This window comes from Nerophis ophidion, linkage group LG28 (assembly GCF_033978795.1).
Source record: "Nerophis ophidion isolate RoL-2023_Sa linkage group LG28, RoL_Noph_v1.0, whole genome shotgun sequence".
Taxonomy (NCBI): domain Eukaryota; kingdom Metazoa; phylum Chordata; class Actinopteri; order Syngnathiformes; family Syngnathidae; genus Nerophis; species Nerophis ophidion.
The window spans coordinates 11486826-11498917 of record NC_084638.1 but is presented as its reverse complement, the minus strand read 5'-3'; the positions used below and the strand labels follow the sequence as shown (position 1 = coordinate 11498917).

At 39.7% G+C, this 12092-nt stretch overlaps 1 protein-coding gene across 1 annotated transcript in view; it reads right to left on the bottom strand.

Annotated features, from left to right (window-relative positions):
• The window catches only part of eif2b5 (eukaryotic translation initiation factor 2B, subunit 5 epsilon), a 45040-nt gene extending 33593 nt beyond the window's left edge, over nucleotides 1-11447 (bottom strand). Inside the window, exons 1-3 of the mRNA XM_061891259.1 lie at nucleotides 11195-11447; nucleotides 1509-1633; nucleotides 1257-1442 (exon numbers count right to left, since the gene is read on the bottom strand). Of these exons, the coding sequence (XP_061747243.1) occupies nucleotides 1257-1442; nucleotides 1509-1633; nucleotides 11195-11338 (455 nt within the window). The 5' untranslated portion in view covers nucleotides 11339-11447. The remainder of the gene's footprint in view (nucleotides 1-1256; nucleotides 1443-1508; nucleotides 1634-11194) is intronic.
• Between the last annotated feature and the right edge of the window lie 645 nt (nucleotides 11448-12092).

Genomic DNA, 12092 nt, shown 5'->3' with positions numbered 1-12092 from the left:
GCATGGAATTAACACTTCAGAAAACCACTGTCACCAACCACAGTTCGTTGCTATTTCTGTAAGTGCAAGTTAAAGCTCTACTATGCAAAGCGAAAAGCCATTTATCAACAACATCCAGAAACGCCGCCGGCTTCTCTGGGCCCGAGATCATCTAAGATGGACTGATACAAAGTGGAAAAGACTTCTGTGGTCTGACGAGTCCACATTTTGAATTATATTTAGACACTGTGGACGTGGTGTCCTCCGGAACTAAGAGGAAAATAATCATCCGGATTGTAATAGGCGCAAAGTTGAAAAGCCAGCATCTGTGATAGTATGGGGGTGCATTAGTGCCCAAGGCATGGGTAACTTACACATCTTTGAAAGCACCTTTAATGCTGAAAGGTACATACAGGTTTTGGAACAACATATGCTGCCATCTAAGCGGCGTCTTTTTCATGGAGGCCCCTGCTTATTTCAGAAAGACATGTCTCCCATCGAAAAAGTGTGGTGCATTATGAAGCGTAAAATACGACAGCGGAGACCCCGGACTGTTGAACGACTGAAACTCTACATAGAACAAGCATGGGAAAGAATTCCACTTTCAAAGCTTCAACAATTAGTTTCCTCAGTTCCCAAACGTTTATTGAGTCTTGTTCAAAGAATCAATCATCAATCAATCAATGTTTATTTATATAGCCCCAAATCACAAATGTCTCAAAGGACTGCACAAATCATTACGACTACGACATCCTCGGAAGAACCCACAAAAGGGCAAGGAAAACTCACACCCAGTGGGACGCCAGTGACAATGCTGACTATGAGAAACCTTGGAGAGGACCTCAGATGTGGGGACCGAAAGCAATGGATGTCGAGCGGGTCTAACATGATACTTTGAAAGTTCAATCCATAGTGGCTCCAACACAGCCGCGAGAGTTCAGTTCAAAGCGGATCCAAAAAAAGAAAAGGTGATGTAACACAGTGGTGAACATACCCTTTCCCAACTACTTTGGCACGTGTTGTAGCCGTAAAATTCTAAGTTAATTATTATTTGCAAAAAAGAAATAAAGTTTATGAGTTTGAACATCAAATATGTTGTCTTTGTAGCATATTCAACTGAATATGGGTTGAAAATGATTTTCAAATCATTGTATTCCGTTTATATTTACATCGAACACAATTTCCCAACTCATATGGAAACGGGGTTTGTATCGTGGGATAGTTCAGGACTAAGACTTGTTGGGTAAACACTTCTTTTTCCCCCAAGAAAACCTTACCTGTGCTCCACCAGCGCCTGGCTGATGTCGATGTTGGACACCACGTCTCCATAGACCAAGAGGAAGTCTGAGCGTAAAAGGGACTTGGCGTCCACATCCCTGAGCACGTCTCCCAGCGACCTGTACAGTTCTGACGTGATAATGTGCACCGTGTTCGGGGAGGTCGGCCGACACCATTTGGACTTCCTGTGTGATGAAATGTAAGATTTATTCAAAGACTAGGAGGAGCTTTACTCGGTGTGCAGCGCTTACAGGAGGTGCTCTTTGACCTGGCCGGCCATCCAGCAGCAGAAGATGTAAGTTTCCTGCACTCCAGTGGAGGTGAGGAACTCCAGCGTGTAGTCGATCATGGCAACGTTACCCAGGGGCAGCAGAGTCTGACCAACATCACACCACAGGTCAATGTCAGGGGTTGCTACAAATCAATGTGAGTATGTACACAACGAAAATACAATAGTTCCAAACAAACAAAGTGCACTTTTGTGCATGATGTCACAAGATATTTCAAAAACAGTCAAATAAAAAATGAGCTGCATAATAGGAAATCAAATAGTGTATGTCCTTCACTATATGGTAGGTTCCTGCAGACATTATCTGTTTATGTTGTTGATTATGGTTGCCTCAGCATTTGGATGGTGTGGCACTGAATGAAGATGTTGACATGCCGAGTAATCACTCTTCATTCTCTAGCACGGGGGTAGGGAACGTATGGCTCTAGAGGTGCGGTTTAGCTCGGTTGGTAGAGTGGCCGTGCCAGCAATTTGAGGGTTGCAGGTTCGATTCCCGCTTCCGCCATCCTAGTCACTGCCGTTGTGTCCTTGGGCAAGACACTTTACCCACCTGCTCCCAGTGCCACCCACACTGGTTTGAATGTAACTTAGATATTGGGTTTCACTATGTAAAGCGCTTTGAGTCACTAGAGAAAAAGCGCTATATAAATATAATTCACTTCACTTCACTAATATTTGAAATCATTGAAGCCTTGAATAGGTCAATAATTCATTATAACAGCTTTTTTTGGAGCAATGGCAAAAAAAGAATAATAAAGATGGACAAAATAAATAAAAAAATAGAGCCTGCATGGCAGCTTTGTGTAAACATTGCAACTTTTTTCTCGTTAATTTCACCTCATTCCACTTTTTTAAATGTTTTTGTATTTATTTTTGCAATAGCATTTCCAAAAAGTGTGCCAGTAAACAATTAGCACTTTGGACACCCCTGCTGTAGTGTAATGCCCGCATTACACTACTGTCAAAAAGACAGCTGAGATCTTGGCTCCTCCATTTTCTCTCAGAGACACTGGCGGTCACCGCAGCCCTCCGACTTTCAGGTATGACTTTACAATATCACTAAAACACTATTAAAACAATAAGCAGATAAGGGATCTTCCAGAATTATTCTAGTTAATGTGTCTAATTACATCTGAAACGCTCCCACTGCCGCCGCTTTTTTAAAATTTTGTGCTTCACTCTAACTTTCCTCATCCACGAATCTTTCATCCTCGCTCAAATTAATGGGGAAATCGTTGCTTTCTCGGTCCGAATCGCTCTCGCTGCTGGTGGCCATGATTATAAACAATGTGAGGAGCTCCACAACCCGTGACGTCACGCGCACATCGTCTGCTACTTCCAGTAAAGCAGGGGTCACCAACCTTTTTGAAACCAAGAGCTACTTCTTAGGTACTGAATAATGTGAAGGGCTACCAGTTTGATACATACTTAAATAAATTGCCGGAAATAGCCAATTTGCTCAATTTACCTTTAGTAAATACATCTTTATAAATCTAAAAATTGGTATTTGTCTGTCATTCCGTCGTACATTTTTTTTCCTTTTAAGGAAGAGTTTTTGTAGAGAATAAATGATGAAAAAAACATTTAATTGAATGGTTTAAAAGAGTAGAAAACACATTTATCTTTTTATTTCGACTCTTTAAAATTCAGCTAAAAACTAGCTAATTCGAATCTTCTTGAAAAAATGTAATAAAGAATTTATGGAACATCTTTAGTAATTTTTCCTGATTAAGATTAATTTTAGAATTTTGATGACATGTTTTAAATAGGTTAAAATCCAATCTGCAATTTGTTGGAATATATAACAAAGTGGACCAAGCTAGATTTCTAACAAAGACAAATCATTATTTCTTCTAGATTTTCCAGAACAACATTTTTAAAATAAATTCAAAAGACTTTGAAATAAGATTTCAATTTGATTCTACAGATTTTCTAGATTTGCCAGAATATTTTTTTTTAATTTTAATCATAAGTTTGAAGAAATATTTTACAAATATTCTTCGTCAAAAAAACAGAGGCTAAAATCAAGAATTAAATTAAAATGTATTTATTATTTTTTACAATAAAATAAAAAAATACTTGAACACTGATTTAAATTGTCAGGAAAGAAGAGGAAGGAATTTAAAAGGTAAAAAGGTATATGTGTTTAAAAATCCTAAAATCATTTTTAAGGTTGTATTTTTTCTCTAAAATTGTCTTTCTGAAAGTTATAAGAAGCAAAGTAAAAAAATTAATGAATTTGTTTAAACAAGTGAAGACCAAGTCTTTAAAATATTTTCTTGGATTTTCAAATTCTATTTGAGTTTTGTCTCTCTTAGAATTAAAAATGTCGAGCAAAGCGAGACCAGCTTGCTAGTAAATAAATAACATTTAAAAAATAGAGGCAGCTCACTGGTAAGTGCTGCTATTTGAGCTATTTTTAGAACAGGCCAGCGGGCGACTCATCTGGTCCTTATGGGCGACCTGGTGCCCCTGGGCCCTGCGTTGGTGACCCCTGCAGTAAAGGCAAGGCTTTTTTTATTAGCGAGTAAAAGTTGGGAACTTTATCGTGGATGTTCTCTACTAAATCCTTTCAGCAAATATATGGCAATATGGCGAAATGATCAAGTATGACACATAGAATGGACCTGCTATCCCCGTTTAAATAACAAAATATCATTTCAGTAGGCCTTTGAAGAAAGAAACAGCCTGCATGGCAGCTTTCTGTTATTAAAGCATTGCAACATTTTCTTGTTACATTTCACCTGTTTGCTCTTTTATATCACTTTTTATGTTTTTATTTTTTTTCAATTGTATTTTTATATTCACCGTGGGGCCGTTAAAAATGACCTGCAAATGGCCCTGGGCCACACTTTGGACACCCCTGATGTACATAATGGTCAACCCTGTTGTAAGTCTACACTTTATACCGTTTGTCTGTTCTTGGACGGATTATATTGACTATTAAAAGAGGGGGAAGCAAAGTCCGACGAACAATTATATTATTATAACATCACACAAGTCTATACTTTATACCGTTTGTCTGTTCTTGTCTAATTACATCTGAAACGCTCCCACCGCCTGGAGCCGTCCCTTTTTTTTTTTTGTGCTTCACTTTAACTTTCCTCATCCACAAATCTTTCATCCTCGCTCAAATTAATGGGGAAATCGTCACTTTCTCGGTCCGAATCGCTCTCGCTTCTGGTGGTCATGATTATAAACATTGGAGGAGCTACACAACCCGTGACATCACGCACACATTGTCTGCAACTTCCCGTAAAGGCAAGGCTTTTTTATTAGCGACCAAAAGTTGCGAACTTTATCGTTGATGTTCTCTACTAAATCCTTTCGGCAAAAATATGGCAATATCGGGAAATGATCAAGTATGACACATAGAATGGACCTGCTATCCCCGTTTAAATAACAAAATATCATTTCAGTAGGCCTTTGAAGAAAGAAACAGCCTGCATGGCAGCTTTGTGTTATTAAAGCATTGCAACATTTTCTTGTTATATTTCATCTGTTTGCTCTTTTATATCACTTTTTATGTTTTTTTCATTTGTATTTTTAAATTCACAGTGGGGCCGTTAAAATTGACCTGCGGGCCACACTTTGGACACCCCTGCTGTACATAATGGTCAATCCTGTAGTAAGTCTATACTTTATACCGTTTGTCTGTTCTTGGACAGATTATATTGAATATTGAAAGAGGGGCAGCAAAGTCCGACGAACAATTATATTATTATAACATCACACAAGTCTATACTTTAAACCGTTAGTCTGTTCTTGTCTAATTACATCTGAAACGCTCCCATCGCCGCCGCTTTTTTTAATTTTGTGCTTCACTCTAACTTTCCTCATCCACAAATCTTTCATCCTCGCTCAAATTAATGGGGAAATCGTCGCTTTCTAGGTCCGAATCGCTCTCGCTTCAGGTGGCTATGATTATAAACATTGGAGGAGCTCCACAACCCGTGACATCACGCGCACATCGTCTGCTACTTCCAGTACAGGCAAGGCTATTTTATTAGCGACCAAAAGTTGCGAACTTTATCGTCAATGTTCTCTACTAAATCCTTTCAGCAAAAATATGGCAATATGGCGAAATGATTAAGTATGACACATAGAATGGACCTGCTATCCCCGTTTAAATAACAAAATATCTGAAGAAAGAAACAGCCTGCATGGCAACTTTATGTTTTTAAAGCATTGCGACATTTTCTTGTTACATTTCACCTGTTTGCTCTTTTATATCACTTTTTATGTTTTTAGTTTTTTTTCAATACTATTTTTAAATTCACCGTGGGGCTGTTAAAAATGACCTGCAAATGGCCCCGGGCCACACTTTGGACACCCCTGCTGTACATAATGGTCAATCCTGTAGTAAGTCTATACTTTATACCGTTTGTCTGTTCTTGGACGGATTATATTGAATATTGAAAGAGGGGCAGCAAAGTCCGACGAACAATTGTATTATTATAACATCACACAAGTCTATACTTTATACCGTTTGTCTGTTCTTGTCTAATTACATCTGAAAGGCTCCCACCGCCCCCGCCAGGAGCCGTCGCTTTTTCTTTTTTTTTGTGCTTCACTTTAACTTTCCTCATCCACAAATCTTTCATCCTCGCTCAAATTAATGGGGAAATCGTCGCTTTCTCGGTCCGAATCGCTCTCGCTGCTGGTGGCCATGTTTGTAAACAATGCGAGGAGCCCTACAACCCGTGACGTCACGCACACATTGTCTGCAACTTCCGGTACAGGCAAGGCTTTTTTATTAGCGAGCAAAAGTTGCGAACTTTATCGTCAATGTTCTCTACTAAATCCTTTCAGCAAAAATATGGCAATATGGCGAAATGATCAAGTATGACAACTAGAATGGACCTGCTATCCCCGTTTAAATAACAAAATATCTGAAGAAAGAAACAGCCTGCATGGCAACTTTGTGTTATTAAAGCATTGCAACATTTTCTTGTTACATTTCACCTGTTTGCTCTTTTATATCACTTTTTATGTTACTTTTTATGTCTAATTACATCTGTAACGCTCCCACCGCCGCCGCTTTTTCTTTTTTTTTTGTGCTTCACTTTAACTTTCCTCATCCACGAATCTTTCATCCTCGCTCAAATTAATGGGGAAATTGTCGCTTTCTCGGTCCGAATCGCTCTCGCTGCTGGTGGCCATGATTATAAACAATGTGAGGATGTGAGGAGCCCTACAACCCGTGACGTCACGCGCACATCGTCTGCTACTTCCGGTACAGGCAAGGCTTTTTTATTAGCGAGCAAAAGTTGCAAACTTTATCGTGGATGTTCTCTACTAAATCCTTTCAGCAAAAATATGGCAATATGGCGAAATGATCAAGTATGACAACTAGAATGGACCTGCTATCCCCGTTTAAATAACAAAATATCATTTCAGTAGGCCTTTAAAGAAAGAAACAGCCTGCATGGCAGCTTCATGTTATTGAAAAATTGCACAATTTTCTTGTTATATTTCACCTGTTTGCTCTTTTATATCACTTTTTATGTTTTTTCATTTGTATTTTTAAATTCACAGTGGGGCCGTTAAAATATACCTGCGGGCCACAAATGGCCCCGGGCCATACTTTGGACACCCCTGCTGTACATAATGGTCAATCCTGTAGTAAGTCTAAACTTTATACCGTTTGTCTGTTCTTGGACGGATTATATTGAATATTGAAAGAGGGGCAGCAAAGTCCGACGAACAATTATATTATTATAACATCACACAAGTCTATACTTTATACCGTTTGTCTGTTCTTGTCTAATTACATCTGAAACGCTCCCACCGCCGCCGCCTGGAGCCGTCGCTTTTTCATTTTTTTTTTGTGCTTCACTCTGACTTTCCTCATCCACGAATCTTTCATCCTCGCTCAAATTAATGGGGAAATAGTCACTTTCTCGGTCCGAATCGCTCTCGCTGCTGGTGGCCATGATTTTAAACAATGTGAGGATGTGAGGAGCCCTATAAAACCCGACGTCACACACACATTGTCAGCTACTTCCGGTAAAGGCAAGGCTATTTTATTAGCGACCAAAAGTTGCGAACTTTATCGTCGATGTTCTCTACTAAATCCTTTCAGCAAAAATATGGCAATATGGCGAAATGATCAAGTATGACAACTAGAATGGAGCTGCTATCCCCGTTTAAATAACAAAATATCTGAAGAAAGAAACAGCCTGCATGGCAACTTTATGTTTTTAAAGCATTGCGACATTTTCCTGTTACATTTCACCTGTTTGCTCTTTTATATCACTTATTATGTTTTTCCATTTGTATTTTTAAATTCACAGTGGGGCCGTTAAAATTGACCTGCGGGCCACAAATGACCTACGGGCCACACTTTGGACACCCCTGATGTACATTATGGTCAATCCTGTTGTAAGTCTACACTTTATACCGTTTGTCTGTTCTTGGACGGATTATATTGAATATTGAAAGAGGGGCAGCAAAGTCTGACGAACAATTATATTATTATAACATCACACAAGTCTATACTTTATACCGTTTGTCTGTTCTTGTCTAATTACATCTGAAACGCTCCCACCGCCGCCGCCTGGAGCCGTCGCTTTTTCTTTTTTTTTGTGCTTCACTTTAACTTTCCTCATCCACGAATCTTTCATCCTCGCTCAAATTAATGGGGAAATCGTCGCTTTCTTGGTCCGAATCGCTCTCGCTGCTGGTGGCCATGATTTTAAACAATGTGAGGATGTGAGGAGCCCTACAACCCGTGACGTCACGCGCACATCGTCTGCTACTTCCGGTACAGGCAGGGTTTTTTTATTAGCGAGCAAAAGTTGCGAACTTTATCGTGGATGTTCTCTACTAAATCCTTTCAGCAAAAATATGGCAATATGGCGAAATGATCAAGTATGACACATAGAATGGAGCTGCTATCCCCGTTTAAATAACAAAATATCTGAAGAAAGAAACAGCCTGCATGGCAACTTTATGTTTTTAAACCATTGCAACATTTTCTTGTTACATTTCACCTGTTTGCTCTTTTATATCACTTTTTATGTTTTTAGTTTTTTTCAATACTATTTTTAAATTCACCGCGGGGCCGTTAAAATTGACCTGCGGGCCACAAATGGCCCCGGGCCACACTTTGGACACCCCTGATGTACATAATGGTCAACCCTGTTGTAAGTCTACATTTATACCGTTTGTCTGTTCTTGGACGGATTATATTGAATATTAAAAGAGGGGCAGGAAAGTCTGACAAACAATTATATTATTATAACATCACACAAGTCTATACTTTATACCGTTTGTCTGTTCTTGTCTAATTACATCTGAAACGCTCCCAATGTCGCCGCCTGGAGCCGTCGCTTTTTCTTTTTTGTGCTTCACTCTGACTTTCCTCATCCACGAATCTTTCATCCTCGCTCAAATTAATGGGGAAATCGTCGCTTTCTCGGTCCGAATCGCACTCGCTTCTGGTGGCCATGGTTATAAACATTGGAGGAGCTCCACAACCCGTGACATCACGCGCACATCGTCTGCTACTTCCAGTACAGGCAAAGCTTTTTTATTAGCGAGCAAAAGTTGCGAACTTTATCGTGGATGTTCTCTACTAAATCCTTTCAGCAAAAATATGGCAATATCGCGAAATGATCAAGTATGACACATAGAATGGACCTGCTATCCCCGTTTAAATAAGAAAATATCATTTCAGTAGGTCTTTGAAGAAAAAAACAGCCTGCATGGCAGCTTTGTGTTATTAAAGCATTGCAACATTTTCTCGTGACATTTCACCTGTTCGCTGTTTTATATCACTTTTTATGTTTTTTCATTTGTATTTTTAAATTCACAGTGGGGCCGTTAAAATTGACCTGCGGGCCACAAATGGCCCCGGGCCACACTTTGGACACCCCTGATGTACATAATGGTCAATCCTGTTGTAAACTTATACTTAATACCGTTTGTCTGTTCTTGGACGGATTATATTGAATATTGAAAGAGGGGCAGCAAAGTCTGACGAACAATTATATTATTATAACATCACACAAGTCTATACTTTATACCGTTTGTCTGTTCTTGTCTAATTACATCTGAAAAGCTCCCACCGCCGCCGCCTGGAGCCGTCGCTTTTTCTTTTTTTTTTGTGCTTCACTCTAACTTTCCTCATCCACGAATCTTTCATCCTCGCTCAAAATAATGGGGAAATCGTCGCTTTCTCGGTCCGAATCGCTCTCGCTGCTGGTGACCATGATTTTAAACTATGTGAGGATGTGAAGAGCCCTACAACCCGTGACGTAACGCGCACATCGTCTGCTACTTCCGGTACAGGCAAGGCTTTTTTATTAGCGAGCAAAAGTTGCAAACTTTATCGTCGATGTTCTCTACTAAATCCTTTCAGCAAAAATATGGCAATATGGCGAAATGATCAAGTATGACACATAGAATGGAGCTGCTATCCCCGTTTAAATAACAAAATATCTGAAGAAAGAAACAGCCTGCATGGCAACTTTATGTTTTTAAAGCATTGCAACATTTTCTTGTTATATTTCACCTGTTTGCTCTTTTATATCACTTTTTATGTTTTTAGTTTTTTTCAATACTATTTTTAAATTCACCGTGGGGCCGTTAAAAATGACCTGCAAATGGCCCCGGGCCACACTTTGGACACCCCTGCTGTACATAATGGTCAACCCTGTTGTAAGTCTACACTTTATACCGTTTGTCTGTTCTTGGACGGATTATATTGAATATTGAAAGAGGGGCAGCAAAGTCTGACGAACAATTATATTATTATAACATCACACAAGTCTATACTTTATACCGTTTGTCTGTTCTTGTCTAATTACATCTGAAACGCTCCCACCGCCCCCGCCTGGAGCCGTTGCTTTTTCATTTTTTTTTGTGCTTCACTCTGACTTTCCTCATCCACTAATCTTTCACCCTCGCTCAAATTAATGGGGAAATCGTCACTTTCTCGGTCCGAATCGCTCTCGCTGCTGGTGGCCATGATTATAAACAATGTTCAGATGTGAGGAGCCCTACAACCCGTGACGTCACGCGCACATCGTCTGCTACTTCCGGTACAGGCAAGGCTTTTTTATTAGCGACCAAAAGTTGCGAACTTTATCGTCGATGTTCTCTACTAAATCCTTTCAGCAAAAATATGGCAATATGGCGAAATGATCAAGTATGACACATAGAATGGAGCTGCTATCCCCGTTTAAATAACAAAATATCTGAAGAAAGAAACAGCCTGCATGGCAACTTTGTGTTATTAAAGCATTGCAACATTTTCTTGTTACATTTCACCTGTTTGCTCTTTTATATCACTTTTTATGTTTTTAGTTTTTTTCAATACTATTTTTAAATTCACCGTGGGGCCGTTAAAAATGACCTGCAAATGGCCCCGGGCCACACTTTGGACAACCCTGATGTACATAATGGTCAACCCTGGTGTAAACTTAAACTTTATACCGTTTGTCTGTTCTTGGACGGATTATATTGAATATTGAAAGAGGGGCAGTAAAGTCTGACGAACAATTATATTATTATAACATTACACAATAGGTCAATGTTAGGAGTTGCTGATATTAAAGTAAGTATGTAATTAAAGGTTAGTATGAGTGACATATATATTGAATAGCATGCTAGCTGCTAATGTTAGCATAGACGCTGACATACCCGCGGGTGGTCTTTGGTCACCGGGAAGAATTTGCGGTTGAAGCTGTCGGCGACTAAAACAGCCTGCAACTGAGGCTCTTCTTCATCCTGCTCGCAGCCACCTTTTCTTGCCGATAATCGCTGTTTCGCTGCTTTAGCAGACATGTTGCCGCACTATGGCGTCAGGAAGGAGTAGCGAGTACGGTGGCCGACGCGGGCCATTTGGCTCTCAGACGCCAGAGGCAGACATTAGCGATGGGGCGTTGGTGAACGAGTCGAGGCTTTGGAACGGTTCTTTTGGGTGAGCGACGAGTACCGAACGAGTCGAGGTTTTTGACCGGTTCTTTTCAGCCAACGACGAGAACCAATTCCCCTGTTGTAAGTCGTTTTTTTCTGCGCATGCTCATTTAGCGTCGAAATAAAAAAATGTTTGCATAATTTGGGTTAACTTTTCTTTCTTATATGTATATATAAAAAAATATATAAGTATTTTTACATTTAAATACACACACACACACATATATATATATATATATATATATATATATATATATATATATATATATATATATATATATGCGCAACAATCTTATTTTTGTTGTGCTTGTCTTGTAAACATTCCATAAAGCGGTGCCATATTCCAATGCTTTGACAGCATACTTGCCAACGCTCCCAGATTTTCCGGGAGACTCCCGAAATTCAGCGCCTCTCCCCAAAAACTCCCGGGACAAATTTTCTTCTGTAAATCTTACGACATTCAGGCGGAGCTGGAGGCCACGCCCCCTCCAGCTCCATATGTGGGTTTATTGTTAGGCAGTTTTATTAACGTCCTCCGAGTGCGGTAACAACACACAACAACAGCAGTCGCGTTTTCGTCTACCGTACAGCAGTTTGTCTGCCGTAATTACAGCAGACAACA